The following is a 17733-nucleotide window of genomic DNA, read 5'->3' on the forward strand; positions in this document are numbered from 1 at the left end:
TCCAAACAGTATGGCATTGGCATTAAAAAAAGAAACATAGACCAATGGAACAGAATTATGAGCAAAGAAATAAACTCAGGCATATATGGTCAACTACTATTTGGATAAGGGATCCAAGAATAGTCAACAGAAAAAGGTAGCCTCTTCAATAAATGATGTTGGAAAAATTAGATATTCACATGCAAAAGAACAAAACTAGACCCCTGTCTTACACCAGTCACAAAACTTAACTTGAAATGGATTAAAGACTTAAGTGTAAGATTGGAATCATAAAACTCCTAGAAGAAAGCATAGGGACAAAACTCTTTTTGACATCAGCCTGACAAATGATTTCTTGGATATGACACTAAAATCACAAGCAAAAATAATAAAAATAAACAAGTGGGAGTCCATGAAACCAAAAAGCTTCTGCCTAGCAAAAGAAATCATTGACAAAATAAAAAGGCAACCTATGGAGGCAGAGAAAATATTTGCATACCACATATCAGATAAAGGATTAATACCCAAAATACCTAAGGAACTTAATAACAAAAAGTCAAATAATATAATTTTAAAAATTGGCAAAGGACCAGAACAGAATTTTTCCAAAGAAGACATACAGGTGGCAAACAGGTACATGAAAAGATGCTTAACATCACTGATCATTGGGAAATGCAAATAAAACCACAATGAGAGAACACCTTACACCTGTTAGAATGGCTATTCTCAAAAAGACAAGAGATAACAAGTGTTTTGGAAATGTGGACAAAAGGCGGAACCCTTGTGCATAGTTAGTGGAAATGCAAACTGACGTAGCTCCTGCGGAAAACAGTATGGAGATCTCAAAAAATTAAAAATAGAATTACCCGATGCTCTAGTGATTCTCCTTCTGGGCATATATTTGAAAATACTGAAATCACTATTTTGAAAAGATATCTGCATTACCATGTTCACTGCAGCATTATTCACAATAATTTAAATATGAAAGCAACCTAAGTGTCCACTGACAGGTGAATGGATAAGGAAAATGAGGTGTGTATGTGTGTGTGTATACACACACATTTATACATACATAATGGAATGTCATTCAGCCACAAAGAAGAAGGAAATTCTGCCATTTGCAACAGGATGGATGGACAGCGAGGGCATTAAGCTAAGTGAAAAAGTGAGGCAGAGAAAACAAATACTGTATGATCTCACTTATATGTGTGACATGATAAAATCAAAGCTCACAGCAACCAAGAAAAGACTGGCGCTTGCCAGAGACAGAGGAAGGTGGGGGAAATGGCTGAAGGTGCTCAGAAGGTACAAACTTCCAGTCACAAGACAAGTAAGTCCTGGACCTGTAATGCACAGCACGGTTACTATAGCTAACAATACAGTATTATATATTTGAGAGCTGCTAAGAGAATCAATCTTAAAAGTTCCATCACAAGAAAAAAAAAACTGTAACTATGTGAGATGATGAATGCTTAAACTTATTGTGGTGCTCATTTTGAAGTATATATTCATCTATCTATCTATATATGTATAGACATTATGTTGAACACCTTAAACTTATACAATGTTATATGTCAATTATATCTCAATAAAACTAAGAGAAAAAAATAAAGAATAACTGAAAACCAAATGCCAATGTAAAAAAAAAGCAAACAAACTAGATCTCCAGGGGAGGGTGCTATAAAATTCAGTCGGCTGGTCCCTATGCAACAGTTGTTACTTACCATAACATTTCTAAGGAAAAAATAATAGCAGGCTAAGTAACAGTATATAACACATTCTTTATATCCACCTTGCTTAAAGTAAAAACATTTCTTTGCTTACTTAAGTTTATTGATCATGCATGGCATATAAACTATGAAATAAGAAGCTAGTCAAATTTCCCCTAAAACGCTCCTTTCTATAAGACGTTATGTGCTGCTCCCATTTTAAAACTCCAAGACCATCTTTACTAAAAACAAACAAGCAAACAAACAGAAAACTCAAAAAAACCCAAAGAGACTTGAAAATGTCCTCTTAGAGATGTATTTCCTTTTACTACAATAATACACTGCATCACTGGTAAAGATGGTAAAATTTGTCGGTGTTGGAGTATTCTTATTTCCACAGAATCTGAGAAATTTCCTCCTACACTTCCACTGGCCCTTCTCAACTAGAATTCAATTTCAAATGCTTACTATAGTAGTTTGACTTTTTCTCAACTAATTAAGATATATAGTGGAGACAATAAATAATCAGTGAGTAGAAAACAACAGAAGCTCAAGAGCTAAGTCCCTTACCTGTCACTTCACAGGTCAATGTAACACTCTGCTTCTCTTTTACCTTCACGTGTTCCAATGTATTTTCACCCACAATGCGAGGTGGCACTAAAGAAAAAGAAAATTAAATGAAGAAAAAAAACAGAAAAAGGAAGCAACAATTCTAACAGCAGGGTTGTTATTCCAAAGGCATCTATGTTTACATATTTATTAAGCCATAACGTTTAAAACAAACCCCTAAATTATCATTGCTTACCAGAATAATGTCATAAAATCATTTTGATCAATTCTAATTTTAAGATATAAACTTATATGTCATGAATTCAATTATAATGAATTTTATTGTAACAGAAGGTATAAAGTCTGGATAAAAATGTCAACAAGTAAAAAAAAATGTCAACAAGTTAATAAGAACATTTATTAGACATTTATTTCTCCCACTGTAACTCTGATAAGTATTCACGTTAAAAAAGTTCTCAGAGTCTCAACAGTTGTGAACTGAAAAGACACAGCATTTCAGCCATTTTAACCCAACTGATCACATCCGAATTATTCTAACATTGAATTACTGCCAAGAGTGTCAGTCCAGGGGCCAACAAATACATAAGTGTGAGATCAAGCTGTAGATAAAATTTAACTATATCCAGAATGTATTAAGCCAATTACATTGTTTTTCTAGATATTGAAAATTATAAAAATACCTAATACTGAAAGCCCAAAGATTTTTCTTTCTTCACCAGCTGCATTCCTTACAACACAAGTATACTGGCCAGCATCTTCTACTCTGGTCTGCATCAACCGCAGAGTCCTGCCTCCTGGGGAAGCAAACCACCAGATGACTCAAAAAGAAATCTGTTGACTTTACCAGTTGGCCAAGTAATGCTCAATTTGGATAAAATTCAGTCAGTATACTTCAAAGGACTTTAACATTCATTAATATCAAGCTTTTCAAAAATCATATGCTTTAAGCTTATAGGCAGCAGAAAAGATAATTCAGAAGAATTTTCTGGTTCAGTGGCTAAAAAAATAAATACAATGCTAGGTGACAACAAACAAAAATATGGAGTTTCAGAGACATGATGTTTGAACATAATCTTAAGAGGTAAGTATATATAAAGATTTATTTATTTATTTCAAAGAGAGAAAGAGAGAGACCATGAGCAGAAAGGGTAGGGAGAGGGAGAGAGAATCTCAAGCAGACTCCGAAATCAGCGTAGAGCCTAACATGAGGCTCGATCTCATGACCCTGAGATCATGACCTGGACCAAAACTAAGAGTCTGATGCTTAGCCGACTGCACCACCCAGGTGCCCCAAAGGCAAATTTATTTTATTACAGGGAAGAGTTAAGAGACGCCATTATAGGTAGAGTATGAATGTGGATATAGAGTAGAAAGCAGATGTGAGTTTGGTACTTAGAGGAAAGCAGGTGGAGCAAATAGAGACAGATGAGGCTAGCTGGGGTAATGGTTGGTAGATGCCCAGACTCTGTGGGCCCTTGAATGCTATGCTAAGGAACCTGGACTTTACTGTGTTCACTTAAAGCTACGGAAGTGTGCAAACGAACAAACAAAAAAGACTTGTGCTTTAGAAGGACAACTATGACAGGATGGTTAAGAAAAGATTCCCAGTTTGCCACTGAGTTGTGAAATGGGAATGTGAGAAAGGGGTCTACACCAGCACCCCAGATTGGGATGACATCAGTATAGAAGGAATGGGAGAAACCCCGAAGACCCGAGTACTGGTTTTCCATGGAGTATCATGGAATCCTAGAATTATTTCGATCCAAGTCTACAGGGGGTCCCTTGATTCGCTCATGCAACTCTGCTTTTTTACTTTTTATACTTTGAACATCTCTGTAATAAAGGTTACACTTCTTCATCCAAGAAATGCTTGTAGACTGAGAGGGCAACTCTCACATGCGAAAGGGTGAGATTCGGAAAGAAACTCCATCGAAGGACAAATGAAGAGGAGCCAGAAAATGGGCCTGAAACAAAGCCTGCAGAGAACAAACAGGCACTGAGAGAGTCCTTGAAATCATTTAAGAAGTAAATTTTTGGGGAAAAAATAGTGAATCATGCCTTAGATTTCATAATACTTTTCTACCTAGTATATTTTTGCCTGGAACCCTGAACTGGAACTAAAACAAACTGAAATGGTAGAACATGAAATTTTCATGTGAATATCCACCTGGCTCTAGATTTGTCAGGAAAGTCCATCTGTTTTCTCTTTTCCTAAACACAACAAGCTGTCACTGACCTTTTCCTAGAAGCAACCTCCCCACCTTCAACCGGTTGAAAGGTAAACTCAGTAGTAACTTATTTACATACACAAAGCTGATTACAAGAATTCAATTTTTGACCCCCAACTGAATTTAAATAAGGAAAGTTAAATACAGAAATTATCTAAACATGTCAAAAAAAAAAAAAAACCCCTCTTGTTAATTAGGTGAGGAGTCAAGCACTCACTGCTTCTTCAGGTTAGTGAGACCATAACATGATTCCAGTTGAGAGATATTCGATCAGTACAGCTGTTAAGAGTTACTGCTAGCTCTGTGAACCTCAGCCTCCTGCCTCATGCTCTTTCTCTCATTTCCTGGTCCTCTCACATAATCCAGTGAAAAACAACAAAAAGATCGGACAGTAAATTCTACTTAAATGGAGATGTTTCTTGTACCTATTAAATTCTTACAGCAGCTATCTGTTCTTGGCAGAAAACTTCCTAACAATGACAGGGTCTTCAGAAAAATACTGCTTTCAGAAAATCTGTATTTAAAGTCGCAGGAGAATTAATCTTAATGGACTAGAAGTGTGCAGCAGACCAATGACCAAGCAAGTCATATGCCATTCATCTGATTCTCATTCATCTATTGCACAATACACATGTTCAGACTGTAAAATTGAATGACTCCTTTGGCAGTGTCACAAGGTCAAATACTTTTAATGTGTTCACTCAGGGATCTCCAGCTGCTAGTCAAGCAAAACAAAACTAAATAAAACCAAAACGCCACTCCCATATATTTATAATAAGCCAGAGTTCCTCACTCTTTGTGATAGCGGTACATCACAAAGATCTTGCCTTTTTCATTTCCAGGATCCCTGATGTAGCTATTATATTTAAAAAGAGTCCTACTTTTTCAGTGATTTCAAGACTTTTAAAAAGTCAAAGATATGAGGATAATTTCAAGACAGGAAGATAATGGGCTCAGGATTTTGGTAACCAAAGTGTAATAAAACCTTTGCCATTAGCATACATTTCAACAGAGACTGGGACACCTATGCAAAGGAAAACAATGTAGTAAGGAAATAGGAAAATTTCCCAGGATAGGGACACCTAGACCTTTCACTCAGTTGTCTATGGCAATGGCAAACATATATTGGATGTTACCATATAAACAGGTGCTGTATTAACTGCTTTACATACATACATGGACCCATTTCATCTTTACAAAAACCGTAAGAGGCAAATACTATTAATACCTTCACTTTATAAGAGATGGAAGTTAGCAAAGTTAAGTAACTTGCTTGAGATCATGAATCTAATGAGAATTATGGGCAATAAATATAATAATGATAGCAATACATATACTTCATCAAGCTTCTATCATTTACAGACCAACATTTTGAAAATACAGAGGGACCTTATTTAAACCTAATTGTAACACTAGGAAAGGATCTTTTCTGGAAAAACTCTTCAAAAGTGGAAATTTAAACTTCATTTAAACAAATTTGGAAGTAGAAGATTACTTACGCTTAAAAATAGTTCACCTTGACTTTAAACAATATAAATATTTTTTAAGTTGCTTATATCCAGACCGATATCTGTCCCTAGAATCTGCCATACTGGCATTGCTTTTAACCTCTGGAACTAGACACAACCAACATAATCTTTTTCTGTGCCATGGTTCTTCAAGTATTTGAATTTAATTTTTACTATGTAACCATAAGGTTTCACACAGTTTATTTTTCCAGGTTAAATATAATCAGAAATGTAAATTATTTTGTAATAATTTACCATCATGGTTACCCTTCTTTGAAAATATTGTCAACAAATCCTTCCTCTAGTCTTCCTAATGAGTAAGTTGGAATACAACTGGTCTCTTTCTTTTTTTATTCATGAAAATATATTTTATTAATGTGGTAAAATATTGCATTTATTTTCTTGATAACCACATTACACTGTTATGCATACTGAATAACAAACACAATTCAGAGATCTTATATGAAGAATTCTGAAGCTATATGTCACCTACATTTTCATCATTTTTAAAAAATTTATTTATTTGTTTTAGAGAGAGAGAGAGTGAGCAGGGTGAGGGGCAGAGAGAGAGAGAGTGGGAGAGAACTCCCTGCTCAGCTCTAACCCAATGCAGGGCTTGATCTCACAACCATGAGATCATGACCTGAGAGGAAATAAAGAGTGGGAGGCTTAATCCACTGAGCCACCCAGGCACCCCTCATCATTTTTTTTTTTAAATGTAAGCACAGGAGTTTATTTAACTTTCATTTTGTTAGGTTAAACACAAATGTTCCAGGGTGAGGTGTGTTTGAATTCAGATGTCTTCACTCAACACATTGGGTATTCTTCAAAGTGTTCAAGTCTTTTCTTAACCACAGCTTGGCAAGATTGTTTTCTTGGTCTGTATCCAAATCATTACTAAAGGGGTGAAGCGCAGACACCTGGGGCATGGCGTCAAGACCCCTTTCTTCATGCTTGCACTGGTCCATAAAGGACAAGCTAACAGACTTTCTTACATAATCAGATGAGGAATAAGCTGAATAATGATAAAGTCCTAACTCACAGGAAACTAACTTATCCTGGAAATACAAAGCTCACTCAGATGAAATACTTGGTTAATGGAGATTTGTCATATAATATGATTTATTCTAGTCTCTGGCTTCAATTTCAACACTTCTTTTTGTCCTCACTTTTCAGATAGGTTGGCACTCATTGAAGCATGAATGCTCTGACGTCCCCATGATTTAAGTAATAAGCAAGTGCCAAAATTAATAGGATCTACAGATATCTGGAGATTTCCCTGCCTCCTTTTCATGTAGCATCTGATGTCCTTCTAAATACTTTTTTTCGTAATATGATCAACATTAGAGCAAGCCACTAGATCAAAAAGAAAAAAACGAAATACAGAGAAATTAAGCAGAAACTGTGGCCATATGAAGCTAATCAGATTGCCAGGGTGTGACAGTTGCTAATACCTGAGAGAATTCTCACAGAACTGCTAAGGCTGACAGGCCATCCATCTTTAAGCCAGGTAATGGAAGGCAGGGGAATTCCTGAAGCTTCACAAGTCAGAGACACTGAGTTCTTTTCCACGACACTGACATTTTCAGGTATCCCATGGTTTCCTATGATGCTTGGAGGGGCTGTATGATAGAACAAATAAGAAAAGGAAAAGAAGTTAGCGAATATATACCAAACACCAAATCCTTAACAGCCTATGGCTAGTAAGATAACTTCCATTTCCTGGTCAACATAAGCAAAATAAGCAGTCACAACAATGAGCTTATTAGAAGTAGCAATATTTTTAGTGTGACATTCCTGGAAATAAAAATGTTGCTTCTTCCCCGCTCATAGCAATAAATGACTTTCATATTGTTATACTATTGGTGGTAAATGATTTTCTATGAGTCACTCATCTCGTCTGGTAAATCTCTAATATGGACACATGACCTTTTTATAGGCAGAATTTTCTAACAAGTAATTCCAATCCTAAAAATAAGAAGCAATCAAACAAAAAAAGATGCTTAATATTGAAACTTCTCTTTTATATTCTGATTATGTTAGCTTTGGCTCACATATTTGCTTCAAACTACAGGATATTAATACTGGACTTTGTGCACGTCCTAAATGGATTCAAGTTATAAGACTGTCTATGAAATTTATCATTATTTCTGTAGATTTAAAAATTGTAGGGGCACCTGGGTGGCTCAGTCAGTTACCAATCTGACTCTTGATTTCAGCTCAGGTCTTGACCTCAGGTTGTGAGTTCAAGCCCCCATGAGTTAAAAATAACGCAATTCCTAGAGATTCTATCCAAAAACTGTTAGAACTAATAAATGAATTCATTAAAGTTGCAGGATACAAAATTAATACACAAAATCTATTGCATTTCTATATAGTAATAATGAAATATCAGAAAGTGAAAGTAAGAAAACAATCCCACTTACAATTGCTTCAAAAAGAATAAAATACGTGGAATAAATTAACCATAGAAGTGAAAGACCTGTATGTTGAAGACTACAAGACAATAATGAAAGAAACTGAAGAAGGCACAGATAAAAGGATTGGGGAATAATACTGTCAAAATGTCCATACTATTCAAAGTAATATGCATTGTAATGCAATCCCTTTGGAATCAAGATTCCAAAGGCATCTTCCACAAAAATAGAAATAAACAATCCTAAACTTTATATGGAACCACAAAAGACCCAAATAATCAAAGCAATCTTGAGAAAGAACAAAGCGGGAGGCATCATTTCTATAATTTCAAACTATCTTCTGAAGCTATATTAATTAAAACAATATGGTATTGGCATAAAAACAGACATATAAATCAATGGTACAGAATAGAGAGCCCAGAAATAAACCCACTCATAGATAATCAATTAATTTACAACAAAAGAGTCAGGAATATCTGCTAGGGGAAAGGCAGTCTCTTCAATGAATGGTGCTGGGAAAATTGAATACCCAAAGGCAAAAGAATGAAATTGGACAATTATCTTACACCATACATAAAAATGAATAATGGATTAAAGGCTTAAACATAAGACATGAAACCATAAAACTCCTAGAAGAAAACATAAGCCCTTTGACACAGGTCTTGGAGATGATTTTTCAAATGTGACACCAAAACCAAAAAGCAACAAAAGCAAAAATAACTCTCGGCACTACATCACAGTAAAAAGCTTCTGCACAGAAAAGAAAACAATCAACAAAATGAAAAGGCAGCCCACTGAATGGGAGAAAATACTTGCAAATCATATATCTGATATAGGACTAATATAAAAAATATATAAAGAATCCATATAATTCAATACCCCCAAACAATCAATTAAATATGGGCAAAGATATGAATAATTATTTTTCTAAGAAAGACATACAGATGGTTAAAAGGTACATGAAAAGGTATTCAACATTATTAATCAACAGGGAGGGCAAATCAAAAGCACAATGCGATATCACCTCACACCTGTTTGAATGGCTGTTATCAAAAAGACAAAAAATAGCAAAGGATGATGAAGAGAAAAGAGAATCACTGGGCCCTGTTGGTGAAACTGTACATTCATGCAGCCACTGTGGTAAACAGGTTTTTTGAGGTTTCTCAAAAAATTAGAATTAGAACCACCATATGATTCAGCAGTTTTACTTCTAGGTATTTATATGAAGAAAACAAAAACACTACCTTGAAAAGATACTTGCACCCCCCCCATGTTTATTGAAGCATTATTTACAACAGCCAAGCGATGGAAATAACCCATGTCCATTGATGGATGACTGATAAAGGAATTAAAGGATATATATAAATGGGTTATTATTCAGCCATAAAAAAAAGAACGAAATCTTGCCATTTGTATCAACATGGAATTATCTCAAGGGCATTATGCTAAATGAAATAAGTCAGACAAAAAGATAAATACTGTATGATCTCTTAGAAATAGAATCTAGGGACGCCTGGGTGGCTCAGTTGGTTAAGCGGCTGCCTTCGGCTCAGGTCATGATCCCGGCGTCCTGGGATCGAGTCCCACATCGGGCTCCTTGCTCCGCAGGGAGCCTGCTTCTCCCTCTGCCACTCTGTCTGCCTGTGCTCGCTCTCTCTCTCTCTCTCTCTCTCTGGCAAATAAATAAAATCTTTAAAAAAAAAAAAAAAAAAAAAAAAAAAAGAAATAGAATCTAAAAATGGGTATTAAGGAGGGCACGTGTTGTGATGAACACTGGGTGTTATATGCAACTAATGAATCATTGAACACTACATCAAAAACTAATAATGTACCATATGTTGGGTAAGTGAACATAATAAAAAATATTCTGATAATAGCTTTAAAAAAACTAAAACTAAAAATAAATAAATACAACCATGTTCATAGGTACAGAGAACAGTTAGTCATGGGAGGTGGGGACAAACTATTTTTGTTTTTGTTTTTAGTTTAAATAAACTGCATTTTAAAAAAAGGAAAAAATTAAAATTGCAATTCAAATTATATGCATATAAATAACTGTCCTTGAGTACATGTATGCTTGGTCTATTCCTTTCGACATTTATGACTCATTAATTGGAATATTAAAGCTGACATCAGTACAACTCATGAGCAGCTGATACTGAGTCAGTAAATTCTAAGGAACCTAGGCTTATACTAACCAAGACAGCAAATTTGAAAAACATAGAATCAAGGACTATTACTTGGGATAGCATTGGTTCAAAAGTACTTGAAGAAGACAATTAGACAATTAAATCTACTTTACTATGTGCTTTTCTGAGAGAACGTCTAATGTATGCCTCTTTCAGCAAGGGAAGAAATGGGAGGTCAAGTACAGAAGGATAAGTGATGAGACCGGTCCAGAGAAAAGGTGCATATGCAGAAAATCACAGACTACAAATAAGACTCAACACTGATGGCTTATGTTTCCCATCCAGGATGCTACAGATTATAATAGCCAGAGAACAGACTTATTGAGCTTCTTTATACTTACTATGTACACTTAAGTCATATTTTCTGTCAGTCATTCCTGCTACATTCACAGCAACACACACATAACGGCCCGTGTCAGACACATGAATGTTCTTCAGCTGAAGGATGCGACCTTCATCCAATATTTCCATTCCCCTTCCCTTCGTCAAAGGGCGGCCATCTTTCATCCAGGTTACTTTAGGCTGAGGAATACCCTGCACCTCACACTCCAAGGAAATACTATTCCCTCGAGTAACAGTGATTTCGGTAGGCTGGCTGCCACTATTGGATATAGTTGGTCGAACTGAAACAAAAAAAAAAAGAGTAAAGTAGAAAATATCTGCTTCAAGTCTTACATAGGAATTTGTATCAGCCAAAGTTAAACTCATTTTTGATGTCAAAATATAAAGTACTAAGAAAAGGCCCAGGCCTAATTGACATGGCATTGCTATATTGAGAGGCAGAATTCCTCTTCAATATTTCTAGATGTGGTCGTGCTTGAAATAAAGCTACCAACACAGTAAGAAAAGAGTTTTGTGTTTGCTACTTTTCCTGATTTTTAACAAGTTATACGAATGCTTGAACCTATCTTTTATAGCCCTAATTTACAGAAGCCTTCCTAGTATTAACATTAAAATACATATGATAGCCTCGCTCACAATCAATTCCTTTCTTCCTTCTACCCTCTAGCCTCCATGACAGGAGTTGAAAAGCTGAGACTGTTTCTCAATCTTCCCTAAAAATGGAGGTGGCCACATGAATCAATTTGGACCTATAAAATCTAAATAAAGATCTGCTTGGTAGGCATGGGGGATGAGGGGAATGGGTTGGGAATTTTTTTGCTGTCCTGATGAAAGGAAAACATACCACTTCTTATCCTTATTTTTGCCTTCAATGTGGACTTGATACCACAGTTGTAGCAATGATCTTGAGACCACAGAGCTAGGAGCAGGAGAAGCCTAGATCTCCTGTCTTGATATGAGTAAGGTTCTGATCAACTCCAGTGACCGCCAACCTCAGGCTTCTCATTATGTGAAAAAATAAGTCTCTAATTGGTTAGCCCACTGATCACCAGTTATTCTGTAGTTTTGCTGCTGAATTTACCTGATACTTATCCTAAGAAAAAAAAATTAGACCAATTCTAATACATAGGTATGTGGGGGAAGAAACATGGGCCAGCATTAGCCATCTTGGCGGCTAGTGCCAGTCCTACTACAATCAAGCCATGTGACCTTGGTCAATCATGGGAACCTCTTTGGGCTTCAATGACTTCGTATGCAAAGTGGAGACAATAATTTTGTTTCACATCATAGTTCATGTAAAGGTTAAATGAGATAATGTGAGCATTTAAAACACTTTAAAATCTTATATGAATTAAATATTCTTTAAAATGAGGTATTTTTACATTTTGCAAATATATACCCTGTGATACAATGCCATCTCTCCCCATTCCACACATCCATTCTCCTGCCCCCAATACATTACAACCACATTGATGGGTCTTCTATCAGTATGCTGATGCAGTGCACACCTGTGTTGCTAAATGAATAACAGACAGAAATAAGCAACTGTTCTTTGTTTATGTCAACACAGTTTAAATTTGTGAGTCTTATGATAGGTATATTATAGCCATACTGCCCTTGAAGGTATCTTAAAGATATAAAGAAAAAGCAAAAAGGAAAGTCAGAAAGATTAAAAGAAAGTCTGGCTAATCAATAATTTACTGTAGACTTGCAGATTGTAGTCTTTCTTTGCAGTTCCAGCAACATTCGATGCCACACATGTGTACAGCCCTGCATCAGATTTTTCCGCAACTGAGATCTGTAATTGTCTGCCTCCAGATAGAGTTCTGACTCGCCCTGCAGAATCAGTCAGCACTGGCAAGCCTGCAAAGAAAACAAAATGCCAGAATATGAAGCAAAAATATAGAGCATTTTGTGTACACACTCTGATAAGTACGTTTATTTACATCTTAGTTCAAGTACCTAAAAGACAGAAGACACTGTTAAATAATCCTATGCAAAAAGGAAGAGGAGAAGAAAGGAGAAGAGGGGCGGAGGGAAAGTAGGTATTTATCAAGATAGTCTTCGGCAAATTTTTCTTTCAAGCAACACTGCATTTGAAAGCGTACTTAGAAAAATAAAGTAAAATCTTAAAACAGGAACACAAAATTATTTAAAAAACCAACTAAAAATACTGGGCGCCTAAGTGGCTCAGTCAGTTAAGAGTCTGCCTTCAGCTCAGGTCATGATCCCAGGATCCTGGGATCGAGTCCTGCCTCAGGCTCCCCCCTCATCGTTGCAAGTCTGCTTCTCCTTCGCCCTCTGTGATCTCTTTCACCCTCACTGTCTCTCCAATAAATAAAATCTTAAGAAAATCACCTAAAATCTAGATGATCTGTCTGATACTGAATGGATATAAATAAGTATTTATTGATGAATAAATTGAAAATTTGGTCAACCACAAAATTCAATCTTAATATACATTGCAAAACTGTCACAAATATAGCAAAAATGTTATAGAAAATATTTTAAAACTTATTCTCAAGATGATAAAAGGATTCTTTGAAGGGTGGATTCTTGACCATTATATCCACCCTATATAATGCATTTGGTTATAAAGCAATCAACTAATACAGAAAAGTTAATCTTTTTTCTGGAGAACAGTTTCAAAATTGAAGATTTTCAGATAGATAGTGTAGAAGTTACCATGTGCTACACATTTAATATAAAGCAATCATGCTATCTAGAATTTTAGTAGCGAACCCCAGGAAAGTTGGTTAATAAACTGACATGTTTGTCAAACAACATAAAGATTTGTTTAATATTTATATTTAGTTTTATAAATGTTGAAGATGAAAACTGACCTTTCTTCTTCCAAACAAGATTTGGGGGTGGAATACCACTTGATTCACACAATAAACTAATGAGATTCCCTTCAATGACTGTAAATTGTGCACGTTCATCAGAACCATAAATATTTGGTGGTACTGAAAAATAAAGAAATACTGTATTACATTAACTTTACATAAAATTTCCTTAACATTTTACATTAAAAAAAAAAAGGTTCCCCCCTCAAATGACATAAGGGAATAATTAGCCCTTGAGGTTGACATATCAATACCACATTAAAAGCCAACTGTAAGACATAGAATAAATACCTATTAGCAAACTTCCTATTTTCACAGATAGAAACTTAACAAAATATTCAGAAGCTAATGTGTTATAGATAATTACACTTTTTGCATAAAAAAGCTAACACGCCTACCAAATTTACACTTAACTGTCATTTTTGCTCAGCCAGTTTTGATGTCTCAGCAGCTGAACAGAACTGGAAAATATCAGGCTTACAACATTATGGTAAAGGAGAGACACAGACACAGACACAGACACAGAAATGGATATGTTACCTATTCTAGAATGCACAGCCTGCCTCCCCACTGTTCTCTATTTTCTCTTTGGAATTTTAAGTGAACGCTGACTACCCATGCTTCTCTCAAGGAGGCTGAGTCTACCTTTGCTGGCTGATGTCTCCTCTCCAGTTGCTTCTCCGGTGGCCATATTATCAGGGGCAGATACTTGCTCTTCCAAGCTCCTGGGAGTTGAGGAGTGGGAGAATCCTCCTGCCGCCTCAATATAGCTTCTAGTCATTGTTCAACCCCAACTGCCCCATGTTTAAACCTCCTCTTTTGAGGCTCATACCCCCAATTTACTTCTCTTTCCCCCTTACCATCATCTGTGAACCCACCATTTTTTTTCTATTCACTGAAAACTTTGGTACTTGTTTTTATCTTTCTCCTTCACACAGAGACCTGGCATTCTTCTGTATGAATTCAACATCTGCACGTATGCCCAGTCTAACCATCACGGCTACTCATTTCCTTGATCTGCTCATCCCTTTCTCCACCATGTTGATCATCTAGAACTTTTTTCCTACTGCTCCGTCCTTGTATTTCTTTCACTCAATTACTCCCGGTTCTCACTTTATCAACCTTAATTGAGTCTCAAGTCTTTTCACTTCTCAGAAACCTCCCAAACCAGCTGCTTACCCTTGTTTACAGACTTCTCTATCCAGCTTAGATTTCATGATCAATAATTTGATCACTACTCCTTTGCCAATAATCTCAACTGCCTTGCACTGCTGTCCTTCCTATTTTGAAACACCTTCCCTCTGGATGAATCCTACAGTTTACTCTGTCATCTCCTATACCACAGACAGAAAGTTCTGCAGAAGAAAATGACAATTACACAGATTGCCATTACTCTAAGTATACCATCTGCAACCTCAATTCTACCCTCCTCTACTCCCATGGCTTCCACTGACACAAGTACTTGCAAATCTGTATCTGTAATGCAGACCCCATGAGGTCTAGATTTTTGTATCTGATTACTAAACATCTCTGTCTGGATACATCAGAGGCACTTTCAAACTTGACTTGTCCACAACTGAACTCAGTCACCTTTGTTCCTTCACTGAGGGAATGACACTGCTGTTCACATGGCTCGTCTGGCCAACCCACTCCAACTTCCATCCTTTCCTCTTCTTCTTTTCACACCTCTCCATGTAATCAATTAATCTTGTTAATTCAATTTCTTAAATACTACTAAAGTTTTTTTGTTTTATTCCCTAAATATAGATCTGAACACCCAGTCCTTCTTTAAATCCTTTTAACAGTATCCTATCGCCTTAAGAATCAGATCTATACTTCAAAAGTTTTAGAGGTCCTTTTCAATCTGTCTCCTTTAACCTTTCCTACCTAATATCTTCTCATTCTCCACTGTACCACACCAGGCTCTGTAGCGAATGACGTTTGGTTCAATGAATGCAGACAGTAATGCTGTCTCTGTAATGCTTCCATCCTCTTTAGAAAGCTAATGTCAACTCATTCTTAAAATCCCAATTAGATGTCACGAATCCTGATATGTCTTCCCACAAATACTCCTATGGTATCTCTTCGGAGATTTAATTTTAACTGGCTATTTAAAGTAAAGATATTTCTGCAGCAGCGGACTATACGTTCTGTGTGACCAGTGTCTTTGCCGTTCTCATTAACTTCTCTATGTCTACATGAGGCACAGCAACCAGAACACAGAGGCACACCCATAAATATTTTTTGAGTGATTCTGTCTTTGGTGTCTCAACTTTCTCCCCCTATCATTTATTCTTATATCTACTGCATTCTGCTTTCCATTATTAAATTGATTTTCTTTAAGAGGGATGGGTCCCATTTATAAATTGCACTTTATAGTTATGTCTAATTTCACTTTTCTGCAACACGTGACATTATTCATTCATTCACCTACCCATCCATCTATGTCCAACTTATTCCTTGTCCATATTCTTCTTTGGGGTATACCATTGTCTTTAGTTTTCATGACACAAGTGTTTCCCTACTTCTTTCACTGCTTCTTCCAGCTTCTCATTTGTGTCTCTTTTTCTGTCTTACCTGGTGAGAGTCATTCTACAGTACTCTTCTGTATACATTCTTCTTTTTCTCTAAGGGATCTCAACTGCCACATATATACTCATGTCTCTAACTTTATATTTTAACTCTTTTCTCTCTCTCTCCTAAATTTTAGGCTTTTCTTTCTGACTGCATGGTAGACAGCATCACATGGACACTCCACAGGTATCTTTAATACAGCATTCCAAAAATGAATTTCTCACCTCATTTTCTAACTGATGATCCCTCCTAATTTTTCTCTTTTTCAACCTTTATTTGACAAAACCCAGTTCAATGTCTTGTCCATAATAGAAGTTATACAAATATTTTTCCCATTTGAAAGAAATGAGAAAGAAAGGGAAGGAGCAATGGAGGGAGAATAGGGATGAGAAGAGGCAGGAACAGATGTTAATGATATATAAGTAATATACATAAATAAATTACCACCTAGTAAATTTTACTATTTAAAGGTAAATTAATCCTTTTATAGGGTGAATAATAGCACTTCTCATAATCTTCCTTAAGAATTTTAGAATGATAATGATTTATAATTAACAAATCATTTTCTACATAAACACATGCTTTTAAAGACTTAAAACATATATTCTCTCCATCGGAAGCAAATTATTTCCTCTACCTATTTTTATTTTAAAAATATGGTGTTTTTTTTCACATCCAGTATTTTTGTTTTATTTATTTTTTAAATTTTTTATTTCTTTTCAGCGTAACAGTATTCATTGTTTTTGCATCACACCCAGTGCTCCATGCAATCCGTGCCCTCCCTAATGCCCACCACCTGGTTCCCCCAACCTCCCACCCCCCCCCCACCCGTCCCTTCAAAACCCTCAGGTTGTTCTTTAGAGTCCATTGTCTCTCATGGTTCACCTCCCCTTCCAATTTCCCTCAACTCCTTTCTCCTCTCCATCTCCCCTTGTCCTCCATGTTATTTGTTATGTTCCACAAATAAGTGAAACCATATGATAATTGACTCTCTCTGCTTGACTTATGTCACTCAGCATAAATATGGTTTTGAATAAACTTAGAAATCAAAGAGAAATTTCAGCTCATTATCTCAATAGTTAAAAAGTTTAAACAAATACAATCAAAATTAAGAGGCCATGATATGTTATAAATGAATTTAAAGAAGTAAATAAAATACAGGTGGATATGCTGGAAATGGGAGTACTTTTTAACAATTAGCAGACAGTTGTAGCCAGGTAAAAGTTGTGATAATTCCCAAGCATTATCTTAATTGGTAACAAATGGTAGAATATCAAGTGAGGATAACTCTTCTCACTGGTCAGCAGAGTAATCCCACCTCCCACCAAGTGCAAGTGTTCCCTCTCACACACAGAATCCATAGGCATGGTT

At 36.0% G+C, this 17733-nt stretch overlaps 1 protein-coding gene across 1 annotated transcript in view; it reads right to left on the bottom strand.

Annotated features, from left to right (window-relative positions):
- HMCN1 (hemicentin 1) overlaps positions 1-17733 on the bottom strand; it is a 473045-nt gene that overhangs the window by 127897 nt on the left and 327415 nt on the right. Inside the window, exons 43-48 of the mRNA XM_080824786.1 lie at positions 13786-13908; positions 12644-12805; positions 10942-11223; positions 7449-7616; positions 2939-3052; positions 2259-2345 (exon numbers count right to left, since the gene is read on the bottom strand). Of these exons, the coding sequence (XP_080680912.1) occupies positions 2259-2345; positions 2939-3052; positions 7449-7616; positions 10942-11223; positions 12644-12805; positions 13786-13908 (936 nt within the window). The remainder of the gene's footprint in view (positions 1-2258; positions 2346-2938; positions 3053-7448; positions 7617-10941; positions 11224-12643; positions 12806-13785; positions 13909-17733) is intronic.

Source organism: Martes martes (assembly GCF_963455335.1).
Source record: "Martes martes genome assembly, chromosome: 15".
Taxonomy (NCBI): Eukaryota; Metazoa; Chordata; class Mammalia; order Carnivora; family Mustelidae; genus Martes; species Martes martes.